The 26,110-nt window shown below is 43.3% G+C and overlaps 1 protein-coding gene across 1 annotated transcript in view; it reads right to left on the minus strand.

Moving 5' to 3' along the window:
• CELF5 (CUGBP Elav-like family member 5) overlaps nucleotides 1–13,591 on the minus strand; it is a 75,246-nt gene extending 61,655 nt beyond the window's left edge. Inside the window, exon 1 of the mRNA XM_070732208.1 lies at nucleotides 13,348–13,591. Within this exon, the coding sequence (XP_070588309.1) occupies nucleotides 13,348–13,591 (244 nt within the window). The remainder of the gene's footprint in view (nucleotides 1–13,347) is intronic.
• Nucleotides 13,592–26,110: the final 12,519 nt, after the last annotated feature.

The raw sequence follows: 26,110 nt of genomic DNA on the forward strand, positions 1-26,110 counted from the left end.
CTCTTTCTCTCGCTCTCGCTTTTCTCTCTTTCTTGTTCTCTCTCTCTTGTTCTCTCTCTCTCTACCTCTCTCTTCATCTCTCTCTCTCTGGCTCTCTTTCTCTCATTTTCTCTCTCAGTCTCTTTCTCTCTTTCTCTCTCTCTCGCTTTTTTCTCTCTCTCTCTTGTTCTCTCTCTCTCTTGTTCTCTCTCTTCATCTCTCTCTCTCTCTCTTTCTCTCTCTCTCTTGTTCTCTCTCTCTCTTGTTCTCTCTCTTCATCTCTCTCTCTTCTCTCTTGTTCTCTCTCGTTCTCTCTTATGTTCTCTCTCGTGCTTTTTCTCTCTCTCTCTTGTTCTCTCTCTTCATCTCTCTTTCTCTCTTTCTCTCTCAGTCTCTCTCTCGCTTTTCTCTCTCTCTCTTGTTCTCTCTCTCTCTACCTCTCTCTTCATCTCTCTTTCTCTTGTTCTTTCTCTCATTTTCTCTCATTCTCTCTCTCATTCTCTCTCTTGTTCTCTCTGTCTATCTTTCTCTTTCTCTCTCTCTCTTGTTCTCTCTCTCTCTCTTTTACTTTCTCTCTCTCCCTCATTCTCTCTCTCTCTTTCTCTCTCTCTTTCTCTCTCTCTCTCGTTCTCTTTCTCTCATTCTCTTGTTCTCTCTCTCTCTCTCATTTTCTCTCTCTCTCATTCTCTCTCTTTTTCTTTCTATCTAGCTTTCTCTTTCTCTCTCTTTCTCTTTCTTTCTCTCTCTCTCTTGTTCTCTCTCTCTTTGTCTCGCATTTTCTCCCATTCTCTCTCTCTCTCTGATTTTCTCTCTCTCTCTCTCTCTATCTCATTTTCTCTCTCTCTCATTCTCTCTCTCTCTCTCCCTCTCTCTCTCTCACACACACACCCTGTCTGCAGAATTCGCAAGGCAAAATCAACCCCCCCCGCCACGTATTTTGGCATTTCCCAGCTGTTCAACCGACATCCTGGGGGATTTATTTCACCCAACTGGGACTTCTGAATACGATGAGTGTTTCGATGAACCAGGATGGTGGAGCCAAAATTAGTATTGGAAGCGCCAGAGAGAAGATGGCAAAATTAAAAGCTCCGATCCCGATTTCCAACGCCAGAAATAATTTTCCTGCCCCTCCAAAACCAAAATAATTCATTCTCTCCCAAGTTCAGGGTATTAATTTAAGCCTGTGGAACTCCTTGCCACATGATGCAGCAATAGCTAAATCAGGTGGATTTCTTTAGGTATCGAATGTATATGTTTTATTAAATTTCTACAATGCTCATCTCGCCAAATTGACCCTGGGAGGTTTGTAACCTCTGAATAAAGGCATATAATAAAAGCATAAATTGCAAAAAATGTACAAGGAAAAACATAAATCAAATTAACCATGATTGTTGGTTAGAGGGGCTTACTGGATGAAATGCTTATGCTTTTGTTGTTTTGTTAACACCATGTGCGCATGCGCTACCACACTCATGTGTGCCAGCACATGTATGTGCCCACACCTAAGCCCCACTCAGTGATGGGTGTGGCTTATTTTGTGGGTGTGGCTTGGTGGTCATTCCACTGGGTAGGAGTGGCTTTCTGGCCATGTGACCAGGTGGGAGTGGTTTGACAATCATGTGACTGGGGGTGGCTTAAAGGTCATGTGACTGGGTGGGAGTGGCTTACTGACCAAGATAAATTTTCAAATAGGCGCTTGGACTCTGATTTAAGTCCCATTATTTGAATAGCCCCAAAAAGGACAAATGATGACAGCGTTATTAGTTCAGGAGCACAGGAACATTTTAAAGTTTTGTACTAAATTCACAATATTCAGGACGATAACAGAGTAGGCAAGTAGCTCCATTTTCTTTAATTGCTATAAAAGTTCAGTTCTAGATAATGATTAAAATGATTAAAGCATCTATGAGATCATCCAGAGGCATGGGGTGAGGTATCATCAATATGCCGATGATACCCAGCTGTACATCTCCACCCCATGTCCAGTCAGCGAAGCAGTGGAAGTGATGTGCCGGTGCCTGGAGGCTGTTGGGGTCTGGATGGGTGTCAACAGACTCAAACTCAACCCTGATAAGACGGAGTGGCTGTGGGTTTTGCCTCCCAAGGACAATTCCATCTGTCTGTCGATAACCCTGGGGGGGCATTATTGACCCCCTCAGAGAGGGTCCGCAACTTGGGTGTCCTCCTCGATCCACAGCTGACATTAGAGAAACATCTTTCGGCTGTGGCGAGGGGGGCGTTTGCCCAGGTTCGCCTGGTGCACCAGTTGCGGCCCTATTTGGACCGGGGAGTCACTGCTCACAGTCGCTCATGCCCTCATCACCTCGAGGTTCGACTGCTGTAATGGGACTACCTTTGAAGAGTGTTCGGAAACTCCAGATGTGCAGAATGCAGCTGCGAGAGCAATCATGGGCTTCCCTAGATATGCGCATGTTACACCAACACTCCGCAGTCTGCATTGGTTGCCGATCAGTTTCCAGTCACAATTCAAAGTGTTGGTTATGACCTATAAAGCCCTTCATGGCACCGGACCAGAATATCTGCGAGACTGCCTTCTGCCGGCACAAATCCCAGCGGCCGGTTAGGTCCCACAGAGTTGGCCTTCTCTGGGTCCCATTGACTAAACAATGTCGGCTGGCGGGACCCAGGGGAAGAGCCTTCTCTGTGGCGGCCCCAACCCTCTGGACCAGCTCCCCCCCAGAGATTAGGATTGCCCCCACCTTCCTTGCCTTTCGTAAACTCCTTAAAACCCACCTCTGCCGTCAGGCATGGGGGAAACTGAGACATCTCCCCTTGCCTTTGTAGTTTTATGTACGGTATGTTGTATGTATGATTTTTAAACAATGGGTTTTTTTTAGACTTTTAATGTTAGATTTATTATTATAGACTTTTAATATTAGATTTGTCATTTTATACTGTTTTTATCACTGCGGAGAGGGGCGGCATACAAATCTAATAAATAGTAATAATAATTTATGGGTAAAAACATACTATTTAATTATTTCCTATTTTAAATGTAATTAAGGATCATATTAAGATACTAGAGAAGGAAGGACAATTAAAAAAACAATTTTCAATGAATAGCGCATAAACCTACTATCCCACTGTCTCGCCCAGTGAAACACTACAAAAATTTTACTACCACACTGTGGCCATGGCGTATTTTTGGGGTGTCACTTGCCAGTCATGTGACCAGCTGGGAGTGGCTTAAAGGTCATGTGACTGGCTTAACGGTGGCCAATTTGACGTCACTCACATCAAAGGTTAGGCTTAGGGTGCCTGGCCTCTCCTCGCCTCCAAGAGATACAATTTCCCTCTCTATTTACTATTACTGAATGTGCAAAATGTGCTCTTTAATTCTATGTATATATGTCACATGTGTACATACATATTATACAGGCACACAAAAATATACATTTCTACTATATAAACTGTATGTGTATGTACACACACACACACGTCCGCACTGCTATAATTATACACATTCAACCTCATTTACTGTGATTGGAAAAACATACCAAGAGCCCAGAAGGGGGAAGCAAAGGAAAACAATTCAAAAATTTTCTACCGGTTCTGTGTACCTGACTGGTTTTACCTCATGATTCTTGACAAATGTCTCTTTTTCTTTTATTTACACTAAGAGCATCTGCACCAAAGACAAATTCCTTGTGTGTTCAATCCACACTTGGCCAATAAAGAATTCTATTCTATTCTATTCTGTTCTATTCTATTCTACAAATGTATCTTTTCTTTTATGTACCCTGAGAGTTTATGCACCAAAGACAAATTCCTTGTGTGTTCAATCCACAATCCCTCCCATCCATGCGGATAGGCTTCACTGAAGCCTCCAGACCCCTGAAGCCTTCGGATGGTGAAAAACAGCCCAAGGGACAAACCGGAAGTTCAGAATAACAGACTTTCCTAATCCAGGCTAAAAGTGCTGCCTTATCATAAAGTGGCTACAACAACTGGCTATTACGAATTACAGGTATAACTGTAGAATTTACCGCGGTACTTTATTTTATTTATTTATTTAGTCGAATTCCTATGCTGCCCTTCTCCGCAGACTCGGCACAGCTTACAATAGAATAAAATATAACGAGTGAAACCCAACCTAACACTAAACCTAATAATTAAAACACCAATACTGTAGTATAAAAAACATTCATTCAACAGCCATCTTATTTATTTATTTATTATTTATTTATTAGATTTGTATGCCGCCCCTCTCCGTAGACTCGGAGCGGCTAACAACAATAATCAAACAGTGTATGACAAATCTAATATTTAAAATAACTAAAAACCCTTATTAAAAACCAAACATACACACAAACAAACAAACATACCATGCATAAATTGTATAGGCCTGGGGGGAAAGGAATATCTCAATTCCCCCACGCCTGATGACAGAGGTGGGTTTTAAGGAGCTTACAAAAGGCGAGGAGGGTGGGGGCAATTCTGATCTCTGGGGGGAGCTGGTTCCAGAGGGTCGGGGCTGCCACAGAGAAGGCTCTTTCCCTGGGTCCCACCAGATGACATTGTTTAGTCGACGGGACCCGGAGAAGGCCAACTCTGCGGGACCTAACTGGTCGCTGGGATTTGTGCGGCGAAAATGATCTCGGAGGTATTCTGGTCTGATGCCATGTAGGGCTTTATAGGTCATTACCAACACTTTGAATTGTGACTGGAAACTGATTGGCTACCAATGCAGACTGCGGAGTGTTGGTGTGACATGGGCATATTTGGGAAAGCCCATGATTGCTCTCGCAGCTGCATTCTGCATGATCTGAAGTTTCCGAACACTTTTCAAAGGTAGCCCCATGTAGAGAGTGTTACAGTAGTCGAACCTCGAGGTGATGAGGGCATGAGTGACTGTGAGCAGTGATTCCCGGTCCAAACTGGTACAACTGGTGCACCAGGCATCTTCTACTGGGAATATTCAAAAATCAATATAGAAAAAAAATCTTAAATATTTGATGCTACATATTACAATGGCTGCAAGAATTGTGTCTGCTCAAAATACCCACTTATGAAATGTTGAATAATCAAGATAATTTATGATAGCGCAGAAATGGACAAATGGACAACCCCATCTCAGAATATCACGACATAATAGAAACAAGAAAAAAAAGGGAAAAGGAAACAAAGACATTGAATGTTGTAAATATTGTATGTAACTTCTATGTCTTCTTCTATGTTTCTAACTATGAGGTTTAAATAGGAAATCAACTGTAAATAAGCAAATGTAGAATTGCTTAATAATTTACTGTGATTTTTGGAAAATTTCAAAAACACATAAAGAAATTTATATAAAGAAGAAGACGACGAGAAACAGACTTCAAGTTTGCCCATTGGGCACCTTTGTTGCCCTCTGGAGGCTTTAGGAGATTAGATTAGATTAGATTTATTGGATTTATATGCCGCCCCTCTCCGCAAACTCGGGGCGGCTCACAACAACAATAAAAAACAGTACATAACAACAAATCCAATGCCCACCAATCTAACTACAATTTAAAATTAATAAATTCATAAAAACAGCCCCAATAAATATAAAAAACAGGCACACAGTCAAATGGCAAAAACAACATGGGCAAGGGGGGGATGTTTTAGTTCCCCCATGCCTGACGGCAGAGGTGGGTCTTAAGGAGGTTACGAAAGGCAGGGAGTGTGGGGGCAATCCTAATCTCAGGGGGGAGCTGGTTCCAGAGGGTTGGGGCCCCCACAGAGAAGGCTCTTCCCCTGGGTCCCGCCAGACGGCATTGTTTAGTCGACGGGACCCGAAGAAGGCTGACTCTGTGGGACCTAACCGGTCGCTGGGATTCGTGCGGCAGAAGGCGGTCCCGAAGATATTCTGGTCCGGTGCCATGAAGGGCTTTATAGGTCATAACCAACACTTTGAATTGTGACCGGAAACTGATCGGCAACCAATGCAGACTGCGGAGAGTTGGAGTAATATGGGCATACTTAGAGAAGCCCATAATAGCTCTCGCAGCTGCATTCTTCCCTAAAGCCTCCAAAGTGCAAAAAACAGTCCAACAGGCAAACTGGAAGTCCATCATCCAAGGGCATGGAGTGAGGTATCATCAGTACGCTGATGATACCCAGCTGTACATCTCCACCCCATGTCCAATCAACGAAGCAGTGGAAGTGATGTGCCGGTGCCTGGACCCTGGAGGCTGTTGGGGCCTGGATGGGTGTCAACAGACTCAAACTCAACCCAGACAAGACGGAGTGGCTGTGGGTTTTGCCTCCCAAGGACAATTCCATCTGTCCGTCCATCACCCTGGGGGGGGGAATTATTGACCCCCTCAGAGAAGGTCCACAACTTGGGCGTCCTCCTCGATCCACACTTCACATTAGAGAACCATCTTTCAGTTGTGGCGAGGGGGGCGTTTGCCCAGGTTCGCCTGGTGCACCAGTTGCGGCCCTATTTGGACTGGGACTCACTGCTCACAGTCACTCATGCCCTCATCACCTCGAGGCTCGACTACTGTAACGCTCTCTACATGGGGCTACCTTTGAAAAGTGTTCGGAAACTTCAGATCGTGCAGAATGCAGCTGCGAGAGCAATCATGGGCTTCCCAAGGTATGTCCATGTTACACCAACACTCCGCAGTCTGCATTGGTTGCCGATCAATTTCTGGTCACAATTCAAAGTGTTGATTATGACCTATAAAGCCCTTCATGGCATCGGACCAGAATATCTCCGGGACCGCCTTCTGCCGCACGAATCCCAGCGACCGGTTAGGTCCCACAGAGTTGGCCTTCTCCAGGTCCCGTCGACTAAGCAATGTCGTTCGGCGGGACCCAGGAGAAGAGCCTTCTCTGCAGCGGCCCCGAGCCTCTGGAGCCAGATCCCCCCAGATATCAGAGTTGCCCCCACCCTCCTTGCCTTTCGCAAGCTCCTTAAAACCCACCTCTGTCGTCAGGCATGGGGGAATTGAAATTTCCCTTCCCACTTGGCTTATAGAATTTATACATGGTATGCTTGTATGTATGAGTGGTTCTTTAAATGGGGTTTTTTAAGATTATCTTTAATATTAGATTTGTTTACATTGTCTTTTTATATTGTTGTTAGCCGCCCCGAGTCTTCAGAGAGGGGCGGCATACAAATCTAATAAATAAATAAATAACATAAATAAATAAACCTGGAATTCAGGAGAAATTTCCTAACAGTGAGGACTATTAATCAGTGGAACAGCTTGCCACCAAAAGTTGTGAGTGCTCTAACATTGGAGATTTTTAAAGAAGAGACTGGACAGATACTTGTTTGAAATGGTAGGGTCTGCTGCTATGAGCAGAGGGCTCGACTAGAAGATCTCCAAGGTCCCTCCCAGGTACAGTGGTACCTCTACTTAAAAACGCCTCTACTTAAGAACTTTTCTAAATAAGAACCAGGTGTTCAAGATTTTTTTGCCTCTTCTTAAGAACCATTTTCTACTTAAAAACCCGAGCCTGGAAATATTTCCCAGGAAATTTGAGAGTGGCACGAACGCCCGGCCAGTTTCCTGCCATTCCCCCTTTAATCCCAGCCATCTGGGCAGTAGAGAAGAAGCTGGTAACTACAGGCCAGTTAGCTTGACATCAGTTATAGTTAAAATGATGGAGACTCTACTCAAAAAGAGGATAAATCAGCAGCTAAAAAACAATAACTTATTGGACCCAAATCAGCATGGCTTTACTGAAGGCAAATCATGTCAGACTAATCTCATTGATTTCTTTGACTATGTCACAAAGGTGTTGGATGAAGGTGGTGCCGTGGATATTGCCTATCTGGACTTCAGCAAAGCCTTTGATACGGTTCCACATAAAGAGCTGATAGATAAATTAGTGAAGATTGGACTTAATCCCTGGATAGTTCAGTGGATTTCAAGCTGGCTGAAGCATAGACATCAGAGAGTTATTGTTAATGGCGAGTATTCTGAGCAGAGACAGGTTACAAGCGGTGTGCCACAAGGGTCTGTTCTGGGTCCTATTCTTTTTAATATGTTTGTGAGTGACATAGGGGAAGGTTTGGTAGGGAAGGTTTGCCTATTTGCCGATGACTCTAAAGTGTGCAATAGGGTTGATATTCCTGGAGGGGTCTGTAATATGGTAAATGATTTAGCTTTACTAGATAAATGGTCAAAGCAATGGAAACTGCAGTTTAATGTTTCCAAATGTAAAATAATGCACTTGGGGAAAAGGAATCCTCAATCTGAGTATTGCATTGGCAGTTCTGTGTTAGCAAAAACTTCAGAAGAGAAGGATTTAGGGGTAGTGATTTCTGACAGTCTCAAAATGGGTGAGCAGTGTGGTCGGGCAGTAGGAAAAGCAAGTAGGATGCTTGGCTGCATAGCTAGAGGTATAACAAGCAGGAAGAGGGAGATTGTGATCCCCTTATATAGAGCGCTGATGAGACCACATTTGGAATAATACTGTGTTCAGTTCTGGAGACCTCACCTACAAAAAGATATTGACAAAATTGAACGGGTCCAAAGACGGGCTACAAGAATGGTGGAAGGTCTTAAGCATAAAACGTATCAGGAAAGACTTCATGAACTCAATCTGTATAGTCTGGAGGACAGAAGAAAAAGGGGGGACATGATCGAAACATTTAAATATATTAAAGGGTTAAATAAGGTTCAGGAGGGAAGTGTTTTTAATAGGAAAATGATCATAAGAACAAGGGGACACAATCTGAAGTTAGTTGGGGGAAAGATCAAAAGCAACGTGAGAAAATATTATTTCACTGAAAGAGTAGTAGATCCTTGGAATGAACTTCCAGCAGACATGGTTGGTAAATCCACAGGAACTGAATTTAAACATGCCTGGGAAAACATATATCCATTGTAAGATAAAATACAGGAAATAGTATAAGGGCAGACTAGATGGACCATAAGGTCTTTTTCTGCCGTCAGTCTTCTATGTTTCTATGTTTCTATCTCGGGCTTTTCTGGGCTGCCAGAGGAGCCTTTCGGTGGCGCTTTAGGAGGCTTTGGCAGCCCAGAGCAAACGAAGCATTTTCCTTTCTCTGGGCGCTTGGAGAAGGAATAAACCTCTGCCAATGCCCAGAGAAAAGAAACAGTCCCTTCGCTCTGGGCAGTGACTGTCCTCTTCCTCTTCCTCCTCCCACCCAAATTCCAAGCTTTTATTTCTTTCCTAATTGGTTTGCACGCATTATTTGCTTTTACATTGATTCCTATGGGAAAAATTGCTTCTACTTACAAACTTTTCTACTTAAGAACCTGGTCACGGAACGAATTAAATTCTTTGGTAGAGGTACCACTGTATTCTATTTCTATTTTTCACTGCCCAACAGTTGATATTCAATGGTTCGATCTTTGTTTTATGACTTAAGAGCATCTTTTAGCAAATAAGGGCGACCAACCTGTTGCAGGTGAGAAGTTGGCCTGAAGGCCATCTTCAGGTGCCCCATCGCTCTAGAATTTCAAGAAAAGATTGGACATTCATTTGTCCAGGATATTGTGGGGACTCCTGCCTTGGGAATAGAGTTGGACTAGATGACCTCCAAGATCCCCTCCAGCCCTAAAGTTCTAGGGACTATCATCTATCCCTCTCCTCATCCATCCATCCATCCATCCAGCCATCCAGCCAGCCAGCCAGCCAGCCAGCCAGCCAGCCATCCAGCCAGCCAGCTAGCCAGCCAACCATTCATTGTCTAACATCTCATCTTTTTCTGTCTGTCTGTCTGTCTGTCTGTCTCTCTCAACTATTTATTCTTATTCATCCATCCATCCATTCATCCCTATCTCTAATCTATCTATTGTATCTATCTACCATATCTACCGTATCTTCTAAGTCTTCTTGACTTCTATGCCATCCAATCCCATGGGACTTACAACAATATAAAACACAATATAATACAATAGTAGAAGAAGACAATATTAATATTAAAAATAAACATTAAAATAATAAAGCAATAAAATCCTATTTAAAAAACCCACAAGTAGCCAATCAATCAACATACATACCTAACCTATCGACACAATTTGGCCATGACAGATGATAGTATTCACAAAGTATTTTGTTTGTGTGTTGGTGCCACGCCAACAAAATCTAAGTTTACTTTATTTTTATGTATTCATTTGTCCAATACACAAATACATAGGAAGAAAAATAGACATGTGGTAATATAAATGAGGGTGAAAGTGAACTTAGAGGAGAGGATATATGAAAGGGAGAGAATATATAAGATAGGTGAAAGAGAGGAAAGACAATTGGAAAGGGGACGAAAGGCCCACCAGTGCACTTATGTACGCCCCTTACTGGCCTCCCCCCCCCAAAATAAATAAATGTTGACAAGACAAGCCCAAAAGGTTTATCATTATTGCCCTAAGACTCTGAATCTCTATAAGGTTTTTATTTTCTTAAACCTAATTTTAAAACCCCCCAAAACACTTGTATTTAGCTCAGATCAACTAGGCTAATCTACCAAGATCCTTTTCCCTGATTTGTGTTTGTTTCTTAAATGAAAAAATATATTTTTAAAATGCAACCGCATTCCCTCTGCTTTCACAAATCTTCCAGTTTTTTCAAATTATTTTTTTTTAATCATCATCACCATCATCATCATCTATCAAAGCCGGTAATATAAAGCAAACAAGATTTATATTTTGTATCACAATATCACAAGTTTAACACTTCCCAAGCATCTAGGATTGTGTAGTAGTAGTAGTAGTAGTAATAATAATAATAATAATAATAATAATAATAATAATAATAATAACAACGATTCTGGCATAAGCCAGTGAAAGTGGTCCCAGTGGAACTTGGCACGCTGGGCGCAGTGCCAAAGGATCTCAGTGGACATTTGAAAACCATTGGAATTGACAAAATCTCCATCTGTCAATTGCAAAAGCTGCTTTACTGGGATCGGCAAACATAATTCCCCACTACATCACGCAGTCCTAGGTGCTTGGGAAGCACCCGACTGGTGATGAAATATGAAATCTAGCATAGTGATCTCATTTGCTGTGTTGTATTGACATAATAATATAATATAATATAATATAATATAATATAATATAATATAATATAATATAATATAATATAATATAATATAATATAATATAATATAATATAATATAATATAATATAATATAATATAATATAATATAATATAATATAATATAATATAATATAATATAATATAATATAATATAATATAATATAATATAATATAATATAATATAATATAATATAATAATAATTATAATTATAATTATAATTATAATTATAATTATAATATAATAATATAAAATAAATATAAATTCCGAGTCTACGGAAAGGGGCGGCATACAAATCTAATAAATAAATAAATAAATAAATAAATAAATAAATAATATAATATAATATAATATAATATAATATAATATAATATAATAAATATAATATAATAAATATAATATAATATAATATAATATAATATAATATAATATAATATAATATAAAATAATATAATATAATATAATATAATATAATATAATATAATATAATATAATATAATATAATATAAAATAAATATAAATTCCGAGTCTACGGAAAGGGGCGGTATACAAATCTAATAAATAATATAATATAATATAATATAATATAATATAATATAATATAATATAATATAATATAATATAATATAATATAATATAATATAATATAATATAATATAATATAATATAATATAATATAATATAATATAATATAATATAATATAATATAATATAATATAATATATAAAATATAATATAGTATAATATAATATAATATAATATAATATAATATAATATAATATAATATAATATAATATAATATAATATAATATAATATAATATAATATAATATAATATAATATAATATAATATAATATAATATAATATAATATAATATAATATATGATAATAACCTTTAAAAACACATTGAAATACAGGAGAGAGTTGGAAGGGAGTGGCCTGAAGGCAGGGTGGGGAAAAAAACCATAAAATGATAGGTTGGCAGCAGAAATTTGGGGGAGGGAGACAAGAAATGGAATTTGGGTGCAGGAATTTGTTTAAAAAAAGTAATGTGAAGATGACCGAAGAGGTTGAGACAGAATTGTTGTGAGAAAGGCCTCTGGATAATAACAGAGTTGGAAGGGACCTTGGGGGTCTTCTAGTCCTGCTCTAGCAGGAAACCCTTCTAAATTTCAGACCAATGTTTCTCCAGTCGTCCCACTGGTTAATTGTTCTCGCTGTCAAGAAATTTCTCCTTACCTCTAGGATGGATCTCTGCTTGATTCGATTCCATCCGCCTTGGAGAATAAGTGGACCTCCTTCTTTTTTGTGGCAGCCCCTTAGATATTGGAAGACTGCTATCATGTCACCCCAAATCCTTAGACTAGACACACAAAATCCCTGTCACTATTCTTCCTTAGTTCTAGGTGGCTTTTCTCCTTGATTATTCACCCATTGTTTCTCCTCCTGCCTTCAGGTGCTTGGGAGAATAGGTTGACTCCCTCTTCTTTTAAAAAAATAAACCTCTACAAAGAGGTGGGTTGTGGGTTGAGAAAGAAAGAAGCTCAGCTGATATGAGGTCTAGGGCCTTCTTTCCGACCATTTTAATTTGCAAGCAGTAGAATAGAGCCCAGCTGATACCGAACACAGGGCCTGCCCAGCTTCTTAAAATCATGGTTGGAGGGGGAAAAATAGTGTGTCAGGCCTGTGTGTTTGTGTAGGTGTGAGTGGGCTTGCCACGGTGCACCCCAAGAGCTGACCAAGGGCTGGGGGCAAACGTGAAATAAAATGGCTGGAAAGAAAAGGGGTCGTTGTTTGGTTTGCAATAAAAAATAGGATGGGACATCTTTGAGTAACAGCTGGGCAGAAAAGGGAAGGTGTGTGCTTTTGTGTGTGTGTGTGAGAGAGAGAGAGGAAAACGCACATGTGTGGGTGGTGTGCGCAGACGTGTGTCGAGCGCCAGCCGGGTGGCCGGAATGAAAGAAAGAACGGGGGGAACGAATCGAAGAGGAAACGAGGAAGGAGGAAGAGAGGCTGTCAAAAGCAACAAAAAAAAGATGGAGATGTTGAAAGGAGAGAAAGGCTGCAGGAAACCCAACCGAAGAGGGGGAAGCGAGGTGTGAGTGTGAGCAGAGAGCATCGGGAGGAGGAGAGTGGCCATTCTCCAACCTGGGGCTCCTCCCCCGCCCCCCCCCCCAATTGTCCTGATATGATGGGATTTGTAGTCCATCGTGTTTCAATGGAGAGAAAAGGCCGGGTGGGAGAGGAAGGGCAGAGGGGAGGAGAGGAGGGAGGGATGGGGAGGAGGAATAGGGGGGGGGGGGGTGAGAATGAAAGAGGTGGGGAGGGATGGAGGGGGGGCTGTTTCCCACCGCCCTACCTTTGTGCATGCCGGTGTAGCGGTCCTTGAGCACGGTGAGCTCGTAGATCTGGCCGAACTGCTCGAAGAGGGGCTTGAGGTCCCTCTCCTCCAGGTTGCGGGGGATCTGGCCCACGAAGAGCTTGATGGCATCCAGGTCCTTCATGCCCTCCGGGTCAGCGCCGCCGCTCATGGGGGAGGCGCGGGGCGGCTGCTGCTGGGGCTGCGCCGGCCGCCTGGACTCGCTGGCCGGCAGTCTGGCCATGCCCCGGGTCCCGACGCGGCCGGGCGGGCGGGCGGGGCGCCCCGAGGGGGAGAGGATGCTGCGGGCGGGCGCGGAGACGGCGGGAGCTGCGGGCGGCGGCCAGAGATGCGGAGGGAGGCGAAGCGGCGCTCGCAGCATCAGGACCACAAAAGGAGGAGGACGCTCCGCAGCGGCCCCGCCTGGACGGACGCGGAACTGCAGGCGCGAGAAATGGGGGGGGGGAATGATGGAGGGAAGCGAGGAGGAGGAGGAGGAGTGTGTGTGGAAGGGAGGGGGGGTTCCCCGGAGCCCCGCGAGAGGAGCAGCCGCCCCCGCGACGTTTCTACACGACCGGCCGGGCTTGGTTCGGGGGTGCGGAGGCTCTGGAGAGCCCCGGAGGGGAGGATGGGGGGGGGGAGGGAGGGAGGGAGGGAGAGACAGCTGCTCCCGGGGATCGTCAGCGGGGGTGTGGGGTGGGGAGCTGTTCAAAAGAGTCACAGCTCGGTGAAGCACGGAGGGGGCACGTTTGGAAGGGGGCGACTCCAAACACTTCCGGGTGGTAAAATGAGAGAGAGAGAGAGAAAGGGAGGGGGAGGGGGGGAGAGAGAAAGGGAGGGAGGGAGGAAGAGAGGGGGAGGGAGGGGGAGAGAGAGAATGGGAGGGAATGAAAGAGAATGGGAGGGATGGGGACTGGGAGAGAATATGTGGGAGAGAGATAGGGAGGGAGGGGGAGAGAGGGAGGGGGAGAGAGACATCAGGAGGGAGAGAGGGAGAGAGAAAGAGAGAGTGAGAGAGAAAGAGAGGGAGTGAGAAAGAGAGAAAGGGAGGGAGGGAGAGAGGGAGAGAGAAAGGGAGGGGGAGAGAGAGAAAGGGAGGGAGAGAGGGGGAAGAGTGAAAGGGAGAGAGGGAGAGAGAAAGGGAGAGAAAGAGAAAGGGAGGGAGAGAGGGGGAAGAGTGAAAGGGAGAGAGGGAGAGAAAGAGAGAAAGAGGGAGAGAGGGAGTGAGAGAGAAAGGGAGAGGGTGAGAGAAAGGGAGGGGGAAGTGGCAAGCGGGAGAGAGGCAGAAAGGGAGGCAGAGGAAGGGGGGGAGAGAGAGAAATAACTGCTTGGTAATGTGGGATATCTAACCTGAGCCCCCACTAGCAGAGACCTTGGCCCAGAATATCCCCAAATCCTCCCTGGGATGCTGAAAGGACCTTTTGAATCCTGGAGGGGGAAACCGGGGTGCAAAGGAGAACCCAGGGATCGGTTGCTGGGAGGAAAAACAGAGGGATCCCATGGTTGGGATCGAGAGGATTGAAAGGACAGAGCATTTCATTGTTCCTTTAGTTCAGTCTAGGGCAGTGATGGGGAAACTTTTTTCCCTCGGGTGCCGAAAGAGCGTGCATGGGTGCTATCATACATGCAGGAGTGCCCACACCCATAATTCAATGGCTGGGGAGGGCGAAAACAGCGTCCCCCACCTCCTGGAGACCCTCTGGAAACCAGAAACGGACTCTTTCCCAATTTCTGGTGGGCCGTTAGGCTTGTGTTTCGCCCTCCTCAGGATCCAAAGACCTCCCTGGAGCTGGGGAAGAATAAAAGCATCCTCTCCCACCCCCCAGGAGGGTCTCTGGAAACTACAAACGTCCTCCCAGAAGGAAGGAAGGAAGGAAGGAAGGAAGGAAGGAAGGAAGGAAGGAAGGAAGGAAGGAAGGAAGGAAGGAAAAAAGGAGAATGATGGAAAGGCAGGCAGGGATGAAATGGGAAGGCGAAAAAAGAGAGGAAGGAAATAGGAGGGAGGGAAGAAATGGAAAGGAAGGAAGGAAGGAGAATGATGGAAAGGCAGGCAGGAAGGAAATGGGAAGGAAGAAGGAAAGAAGGAAGGAAATAAAAGGTAGGGAGGAAGGAAGAAATAAGGAGAAAGAGGGAAAGGAAGGAAGGGAGGAGAGAGAGAGAGAGAGAAACTCCAGCATTTGGGATTTCACGCATAAAACTCTCCTCACCATCTTCTCTAGCATTTCACAAGAGAGTTGTGTGTGTGTGTAGGGTGTGTGTGTGTCATTCTCAGCCAGGCTTCCCACCTCAGTGGTTGGATTTGTGGTCTTCATCTTGGGTGGGGGGCAGGTTCTCTTCATTCAGTCTGTGGCACCCCAAGTCAACACCTTAGTTGGGTTTGGGGGGGCAGCTCCAAACCCCCCCCCCTGTGAAAATGGCCGAGATCACACCCGAGTGGTTTTTTTCCCACAGTGTGAGCCTGAAGTCATCCTGTGAAAAACGTCGGCACCAGGAGAAGAAAGGTTGCTTTTATTTTAATTATTTCCCCCACACACTTAGCAAAAGGTGTGAAAAGGCAAAGGTTGGCTCTGGTGACTTCAATCATTAAGCGACAATCATTAAGTGTCGTACCACATGATTCTTGACAAATGTATATTTTATTTTATGTGTGCTGAGAGCATCTGCACCAGAGACAAATTCCTTGTGTGTCCAATCACACTTGGCCAATAAAAATTCTATTCTATTCTATTTCCATACATTCTATTCTATTCTAATGTATCTTTTCTTTTATGTACACTGAGAGCATCTGCACCAAAGAATTCTATTCTATTCTATTCTATTCTCTATTCTCTTCTCTTCTATATTCTCTTCTCTCTTTTCTATATTCTCTTCTCTATTCTATTCTGTTCTCTATTTTCTATTCTATTCTACAGTAGTCCCTCGCTATACCGCGCTTCACCTACTGCAGCTTCAATTCATCGCAGGTTTCTGAGGAAGTCGATCGGCAGGTTTAAAAAAAAATAAAAATCTAAAATTGTAAATACTGTATTTAAATACTGTATCTGTTCTGTCTGGGTCCCTCCAGAGGCAAACACCAACCCAAAAAGAGAATCCAGACACACTGGTAAAAATCAAAGGCAGTTTATAGAATTCAAAGCAAACACAGGTAACCGAAAATGTCCTTACACACAGGAGCACGCTGAAACTTCAAAGATGTTTCACGAGGGCCATGAAGTAAAACAGGATTCTTGCTGTCAAAAACAACGCTGGAGATAACAAACATACACCTCCCCCAAGTCTTCCAGTCTTCTAGGCCACAAGCCAAGATCAGAGATGCCGAGAAGCAAAGCAGGGTCACAGAACTTGCAGTTGATAACGCTCCACATGGCTTCAAGGGCGGGCCTGCCTTTTAAACCCTGCTGAGGAGAACCACACCCAAACCCAGCTGTTGCCAATTCAGTGATGCCAATACCTTTCTAATTGATCCCGTCTCTGAGCTGCACGTCGCTGTCTCATGTCAATTATAGCCTGTGCTTCCTCATCCAATGAGGCCAGGCTACTGGCTGGGGAGAGCCTCCCCCCCCGGGGCTCTCAGGCTGCTCCCCCTCATCCTCTTCCTGACTTTCCTCTCCCCCATCTGCCTGGTCCTCCCCCTCCTGTTCACTGTCCTCCTCCTCCGGGCCTGGATCCAGCAGAGATGCAGCCGGTCCCTGAGCAGCCTCAGGCTGAATCACAACAGTATCTAAAATAAATACTGTGTGGGAAGGGTTTATAAACACTTAAAACAATGAAAACTTACCAAACAATTACAATATAAATACTTAAATAAGTACTGTCAGTCGATAAATTCCCCATCACGGATTTCACCTATTGCGGCCGGGTCTGGAATGTAACACCAGCGATAGGTGAGGGACTACTGTATTCTAATTCCATATATTCTATTATGTTTTAATGTATCTTTTCTTTTATGTACACTGAGACAATCTGCACCAAAGAATTCTATTCTATTCTATTCTATTCCTATTCTAGTCTAGTCTAGTCTAGTCTAGTCTAGTCTAGTCTCTATTCTATTCTATTTTCTAATCCATTTTCTATTGTATATTCTATTCTATATTCTCTTCTCCTCTTCTCTATTCTACTCTCTATTCTATTCTATTCTATTCTATTCTATTCTCTCTTCTATATTTTCTTCTCTCTTTTCTATATTTTGTTCTCTATTCTATTCTGTTCTCTATTTTCCATTCTATTCTATTCTATTCTCTATTTATTTATTTATTTATTTATTTATTTATTTATTTATTTATTTATTTATTATTTAGATTTGTATGCCGCCCCTCTCCGCGAACTCGGGGCGGCTGACAACAAAAATATAAACAATCGTACAAATCCAAATACAGTAGATTCAATAAATTTAAGTATTTAAAATAGTTTTAAAAAGAACCCCACTATATTAACAAGCACACACACACAAACATACCATATATAAATTGTACGTGGCCGGGGGAGGTGTTTCAGTTCCCCCATGCCTGACGACAAAGGTGGGTTTTAAGAACTTTACGGAAGGCAGGGAGAGTAGGGGCAGTTCTAATCTCCGGGGGGAGTTGGTTCCAGAGAGCCTGGGCCGCCACAGAGAAGGCTCTTCCCCTGGGGCCCGCCAACCGACATTGTTTAGTTGACGGGACCCGGAGAAGGCCCACTATTCTAAGAGTGGGGAGAGAAAGGCAGGAATTATAACCCTGTCTTCTTTTTAGGAATGGCAGGTGCATTTTTGCTGAAAAGCCACTTCTCTTTCTCTTTTAGCACACCGCGTGTGGGGGAAACGGCTGCTATTTATTTAACGTTATCAAACAGCCAATAAATTAACACAGAAATACAAATGTATGCAACATAACAAATGCAACATTTGAATATTCAACACTTAAAAGGCAGAACTGAAAACCCGAAATAAGCCATGGTGGCAAATTAGTTTTCACCCACTAATAATAGGAAGTTGCATTTTGAATGTGTTGTAATCAGGATGGAGCAAAACTGGGGGGGGGTGCAGTTCGTCCTCGACTTACAATGGTTCATTTAGTGACCAAAGTTATGCAACGGCACTGGAAAAAAGCAACTTAGGACCGTGGTCAAAATTCGGATGCTTACTAACTGGTTCATACTTATGACAATTGCAGTGTGTTCCCAGGTCACGTGATCCACTCTTTTGCGAACTTCATAGTCAATGGGGGAAGCAGGATTCACTTAACAACCAGATTACTAACTTATCGACTGCAGTGATTCACTTAACAGCTGTGGCAAGGTTGTAAAATTGGGGAAGATGCAATACGCTTTTCACTTTACAACATCAATGTTGAGCTCAATCATTGGTCATAAGTTGAGGACTTACCTGGACAGTGGTACCTCTACCTACGAGCGCCTCTACTTACGAACTTTTCTAGATAAGAAACAGGTTTTCAAGATTTTTTTGCCTCTTCTCAAGAACCATTTTCCACTTACAAACCTGAGCCTCTGAAACTGTAACTGGAAAAGGCAGGGAGAAGCCTCCGTGGGGCCTCCCTAGGAATCTCCTGGGAGGAAACAGGGCCGAAAAAGGTGGGAAGCCTCTGTGGGGCCTCTCTAGGAATTTCCCTGGGAGGAAGCAGGGTCAGAAAAGGCAGGGCGAAGCCTCCGTGGGGCCTCTCTAGGAATCTCCTGGGAGGAACCAGGGCCAGAAAGAGTGGGGAGAAGCCTCCGTTGGGCCTCTCCAGGAATCTCCTGGGAGGAAACAGGGCCTCCACCCTCCCTGTGGTTTCCCCAACCGCATACATTATTTGCTTTTACATTATTATTATTATTATTGTAAATAATTGCTTTTCTTATTTCACATCTGTTGTGGTTGGCTCTGGGCCAGCTCCTGCAATGGGGAATTTGGACGTTGGCTTAGGAGAGTCCTCAGGTTCCCAAGAGATTTGTCATACTGCCATCAGCTTCTGACAGTGAAGATTCATTGCCAAGGTCAGACGTGGGAGAGAAGAAGAATCAAATAGAGAGATGGATGCAGCCGCCCATTAGTTAATGACCCCATTAATGGGTCATCGGACTCGGACTCGGATCAGTGGATAGACGCCCGTATGCGCAGGCTCATGGCTAGAAGGGACCAACTGCACAGGTGTAGTCGGAGATAAGGGAGAACACCTGTGGCTGAGGCAATTAGGCTAATAGAGTTGCTGATAAGTTACCAGCGTTGCAGAGAGCGCATGTAGGAGTTTATCCGTTTGGAGAAGGATACGTTTGAATTGTTCCTGGACTTTCACAGACTTTTTGGGATATTTCACAGCTAAGTAAATCTTCTGGACTCAATTGAAGAGGTTTGGCTGTGACGCTCTCACAGCTGCTCTTATCTGCGCTGTTTGTTTTTGTTTCTCACAGCTTTCAAGGACTGTTATCTGTGTGTGAGCTAATTTGCTCAGTTTAAAGTACGTGTGCAAAGCTTTATTTTGGATAAACTGCTTTTCTGTTTACTTTACAACAGTGTGTGTGTTTGAACTTACATTCCTGACTTAATTGGGGCTCGTAAGGTGAAGCCCGGCATAACAACATCCATACATATATCAATGCATATACCTTAAACAGCATAATATCAATAGCATATAGAATTGCATTATTCTATCTAATCTCTTATATTATCATATCTGCACCTATATCGTTTTAATACTTGGGCGTCCTTCTCGATCCACAGCTCACATTAGAGAAACATCTTTCAGCTGTGGCGAGGGGGGCGTTTGCCCAGGTTCGCCTGGTGCACCAATTACGGCTCTATCTGGACTGGGAGTCACTGCTCACAGTCACTCATGCCCTCATCACCTCGAGGCTCGACTACTGTAATGCTCTCTACATGGGGCTACCTTTGAAAAGTGTTCGGAAACTTCAGATCGTGCAGAATGCAGCTGCGAGAGCAATCATGGGCTTCCCCAAATATGCCCATGTTACACCAACACTCCGCAGTCTGCATTGGTTGCTGATCAGTTTCCGGTCACAATTCAAAGTGTTGGTTATGACCTACAAAGCCCTTCATGGCACCGGACCAGAATATCTCAGGAACCGCCTTCTGTCGCAGGAATCCCAGCTACCAGTTAGGTCCCACAGAGTGGGTCTTCTCCGGGTCCCGTCAACTAAACAATGTCATTTTGCAGGCCCCAGGGGAAGAGCCTTCTCTGTGGCGGCCCGGGCCCTCTGGAACCAGCTCCCCCCAGAGATTAGAATTGCCCCTACCCTCCTCGCGTTTCGTAAGCTCCTTAAAACCCACCTCTGTCGTCAGGCATGGGGGAACTGAGATATTCCTTCCCCCTAGGCCTTACAATGTATGCATGGTGTGTTTGCATGTATGTTTGGTTTTATAATAAGGGTTTTTTAGTTGTTTTAGTATTGGATTGTTACATGTTGTTTTTATCATTGTTGTTAGCCGCCCTGAGTCTACGGAGAGGGGCGGCATACAAATCCAATAAATAATAATAATAATAATAATAATAATAATAATAATAATAATAATAAATAGTTTATCAGTCTGTATTCCTGTTTTTCTTTCTCATTCCCCTCCCACTCTCTCCATCTCTTAAATCTATCTTCTTTCCCTTCTCTCCTTCCTTCTTTCCTTCCTCTCTCCACCCCTCCTCCTTCTTTCTCTACTTCCTCTTCTACTTCCTCTTCTTCTAAGTCTTTTGAGCAGTGTATGATAAAATCCAACTCTTTATTTGAACACAAGCAGACATAAATGAAACTCAGGTTTTAAAAGGGCACAGAAGAAGTGTTCTTTCTCTTTAGAGCTAACTTGATCTATGTCTGGGAAATGGGCCAAAACCTCGGCCTTATCTGCGTTCCTTGGATAGAAACATAGAAACATAGAAGTCTGACGGCAGAAAAAGACCTCCTGGTCCATCTAGTCTGCCCTTATACTATTTTCTGTATTTTATCTTAGGATGGATCTATGTTTATCCCAGGCATGTTTAAATTCAGTTCCTGTGGATTTATCTACCACGTCTGCTGGAAGTTTGTTCCAAGGATCTACTACTCTTTCAGTAAAATAATATTTTCTCATGTTGCTTTTGATCTTTCCCCCAACTAACTTCAGATTGTGTCCCCTTGTTCTTGTGTTCACTTTCCTATTAAAAACACTTACCTCCTGAACCTTATTTAACCCTTTAATATATTTAAATGTTTCGATCATGTCCCCCCTTTTCCTTCTGTCCTCCAGACTATACAGATTGAGTTCATGAAGTCTTTCCTGATACATTTTATGCTTAAGATCTTCCACCATTCTTGTAGCCCGTCTTTGGACCCGTTCAATTTTGTCAATATCTTTTTGTAGGTGAGGTCTCCAGAACTGAACACAGTATTCCAAATGTGGTCTCACCAGCGCTCTATATAAGGGGATCACAATCTCCCTCTTCCTGCTTGTTATACCTCTAGCTATGCAGCCAAGCATCCTACCTGCTTTTCCTACCGCCTGACTGCACTGTTCAGCCATTTTGAGACTGTCTGACATCATTACCCCTAAATCCTTTTCTTTTGAAGTATTTGCTAACACAGAACTGCCAATACAATACTCAGACTGAGGATTCCTTTTCCCCAAGTGCATTATTTTACATTTGGATAAGGTCCATTCATTCTGCATTTGCTCACGGAAAGCTTCCCAGCACAGCATCCAACAAAGAATGTCTTTTATTGAAGCAGGAATCATTATTTTTAAGCCTTGTTCAATCACACCTCCCTCCCAGCCTCACGTCTCTTCCATTGGATGTTGAATCTCCACACCCCATTTCCCACAATCCTTTGCCTTTATACTGCCTGGGTGTGACATCACACTTCAAAGAGGTTAAGGATGTAATCTAACACCTTTTGCTATGTAACTCCTCTCACCTTCTGAGTCAATCCACTGGCTTTCCACTATCTTTTTTTAATTAATTTTTTAATTAGTTTTAATTACATTATAAGACTCACACAACATAAGGCGTTTTCCCAGGTTCGCCTGGTGCACCAGTTGCGGCCCTATTTGGACAGGGAGTCATTGCTCACAGTCACTCATGCCCTCATCACCTCGAGGTTCGATTACTGCAACGCTCTCTACATGGGGCGACCTCTGAAAAGTGTTCGGAAACCTCAGATCGTGCAGAATGCGGCTGCGAGAGCCATCGTGGGGCTTCCTAGATTCGCCCACGTTTCTGCAACACTCCACGGCCTGCACTGGCTGCCGATCGGTTTCTGGTCACAATTCAAAGTGTTGGTAATGACCTTTAAAGCCCTACATGGCATCGTACCAGAATACCTCTGGAACCGCCTTCTACCGCACGAATCCCAGCAGCCGATAAGGTCCCACAGAGTTGGCCTTCTCCGGGTCCCGTCAACAAAACAATGTCGTTTGGCGGGCCCCAGGGGAAGAGCCTTCTCTTTGGCGGCCCCGGCCCTCTGGAATCAACTCCCCCCTGAGATTAGAACGGCCCCCACCCTCCTTGTCTTTCGCAAATTACTCAAGACCCACCTTTGTCGCCAGGCATGGGGGAGTTAGGATATCCCTTCCCCTAGGCCATTACAAGTTAGGTATGGTATGTTTGTGTGTGTGTATGTTTGGTTTTTTATAATAAGGGTTTTTAGTTGTTTTATTAAATTGGATTGTTACATGTTGCTTTTTATAATTGTTGTTAGCCGCCCCGAGTCTGCGGAGAGGGGCGGCATACAAATCCAATTAATAATAATAATAATAATAATAATAATAATAATAATAATAATAATAATAATAATAATATAATAATAATAATATAATAATAATAATAATAATAATAATAATAATAATAATAAAACAACAAGTGTTTATGTGAATTGTGCCCACCACCAGACAAACATTCATACCCCATCACTAATCGGGGGTGTTTCTTATCTAAACCATTTTAACCCAAGAGCAAAATATCTATTTACATATTATAAAGTGATTCCAACTTGTTTCTTGTAGCTTGGTCTCCGATTCTACTCGCCATGTATTGTCTTACCTTGTCCCATCGTCCCATCAGTTGTCGCAAGTCAGTTTCATTAACCAAATTCATTCTTTTATCCATAATCTCAAATTGAATGTGGTCCACCATGCACCGGTAGCAATTTTGCATTGTCCATTTTGTCGCCTCCTTCCAATCCAAGACTATTACCACCTGAGCGCTTTCTATCGCTGCTTGTTTTATTTCTCTAAATTCTCCCATCTCATTACTTTTGACTAATACAGTGGAACCCCAACATAAGAGCTGCTCTACTTAAGAGCAACTCGAGATAAGAGCTGGGAGGGGAGAGATATTTTTGTTCTACTTACAAGCCCAAATTCGAGATACAAGCGCCAAGGAGCTGTCTCCTGAAGCCAAACGCTAACTTCCGCGTTCGGCTTCAGGAGACAGCTGCGAAGCGGCGCGCGTGTTTTAAAAGGTTGCAGCCGGCCTGGGGGGCTCGGGGGGATGCTTGCAGCTTTCTTTCTTGCTCTTTTTCTTTCTCTCTTTTACCTTCCCTTCCTCTATTTCTTCTTTTCTTTCTCCTTCCCACCTTTTTCCCTCCCTCCATCCCTTCAGTCATTCCTCTCTTACTCTCCCCTTTCATAAGTTTCCTTGCTTCCTTCCTCTGTTCCTGTCCCTTCCCCCTTTCTTTCTTTCTTTCTTTCTTTCTTTCTCTTTTTCTTTCTCTCTTTTACCTTCCCTTCTTCTATTTCTTCTTTTCTTTCTCCTTCCCACCTTCTTCCCTCCCTCCCTCCCTTCACTCATTCCTCTCTTACTCTCCCCTTTCATAAGTTTCCTTGCTTCCTTCCTCTGTTCCTGTCCCTTCCCTCTTTCCTTCCTTCCTTCCCACCCTCCGTCCATTCATTCACCCATTCCTCTCTTGATCGCTTAAAGCCGGTCCCTGGTGCAAAAAGGGTTGGGGACCTCTGTCCTACAGGATTGGGTGGCAGAGAAGTTGAACATATGTAAATTTAAAAGTTTAAGAAAGTTTACAAATTAAGTGAAAGAAACTTCATTATTCATTTATATGTACATGTACATTTCTTCATTAAAAACATGTCTTTCTGCATAATTTAGACTAACTTTGTGAGTTTTTTGAGGGCTGGAACCAATTAAAATTATTTACATTAATTCCTATGGGGAAAAGTCGTTCGAGATAAGAGCTGCTCGACTTAAGAGCCCAGGTCCGGAACGAATTAAACTCGTATCTCGAGGTACCACTGTACTGCCATTTCCTTAGTAATTATCTGTTCTGTCTGGGTCACTCTGGAAGCCAATACCAACCCAAAAAGAGAAGCCGGACACACCGATAAAAGGCAAAGGCAGTTTATAAAATTCAAGAAAAAACACAGGTAACAGAAAATGTCCTTACAAACAGGAAAATGCTGTATCTTCAGATATATCAACGAAGGCAAAAGTCCATGCAGCAATACAGAATTCTTGCTGCCAATACGAGGCTGTAGATAGCAGACCTACACCTCCCACGGGTCTTCCAAACTGCTGGGCCACAAGCCAGGAACAGAGACGCCGAGAACAAAGCAGGACACCGTAACTCCAATTGATAACACTCCACATGGCTTCGAGGGCTTGCCTGCCTTTTAAACCCTGCTAAGGAGGACCACACCCAAGCCCAGCTGTTCCTAATTCAGTGCTGATAATACTTCTTTAATTGCTCCTTTCTCTGATCGGAATGTCACTGTTGCATGTCAATGATGGCTTGTGCTTCATCACCTAATGACTCCAAGCTACTGGCTGGGGAGAGCCCCCCCCCAGGGCTCTCATGCTGTTCTCCTTCGTCCCATTCCTGACTTTCCTCTCCCCCGTCCGACTGTTCAGCCCCCTCCTCTAGTACCCAGATTTTGATCAAGTGACTGTGTGGAGATGCTATGACGGTCATAAGTGCGAGGACCGGTTGTAAGTGTGAGGACCGGTTGTAAGTCAGGTTTTTTTCAGTGCCGCTGAAACTTAGAATGGTTGCATGGGTTGTAAGTCTAGGATGATGATGATGATTATTATTATTATTATTATTGTTGTTGTTTTGTTGTTGTTGTTGTTGTTGTTATTATTATTATTATTATTATTATTATTATTATTATTATTAGATTAGATTTGTATGTTGCCCTTCTCCGAAAACTCAGGGGGGCTTACAGAATAAAGAAACAAAGCGTACAAAACAAATCTAATACATTAAAAAACTACAGCTAAAAACCCTATATATTACTCAATCAGTCAATCCAATCACACCATGCATCACATTTATTGGTCAGGGGGTCTAGATCTAATTTATTTATTTATGCCGCCCTTCTCCTTAGACTCAGGGCGGCTTACAACATGTTAGCAATAGCTCTGTTAAAGAGCCAGCCTATTGCCGCCACAATCTGGGTCCTCATTTTACCCACCTCGGAAGGATGGAAGGCTAAGTCAACCATGAGCCGGTGATGAGATTTGAACCTCTTCTAAGTCTTTTGAGCAGTGTATGATAAAATCCAACTCCAATTGCTAATTGCCCCAAGCCTGGCGACATAGATGAGTCTTAAGACTCTTGCGGAAGGCGAGGAGGGTGGGGGCAGTATGAATCTCTGGAGGGAGCTGATTCCAGAGGGCTGGGCCCCCCACAGAGAAGGCTCTTCCCTTAGGTCCCGCCAAACAACATTGTCTGGTTGACGGGACCTGGAGAAGGCCAACTCTGTGGGACCTAACCGTCCGCTGGGATTTATTAGTTGTGTACTTCTGTCCTTCACACAGGTAGCCCTCAACCTACAACCACAACTGGGCCCCAAATT

Source organism: Erythrolamprus reginae, chromosome 1 (assembly GCF_031021105.1).
Source record: "Erythrolamprus reginae isolate rEryReg1 chromosome 1, rEryReg1.hap1, whole genome shotgun sequence".
Lineage (NCBI taxonomy): Eukaryota > Metazoa > Chordata > Lepidosauria > Squamata > Dipsadidae > Erythrolamprus > Erythrolamprus reginae.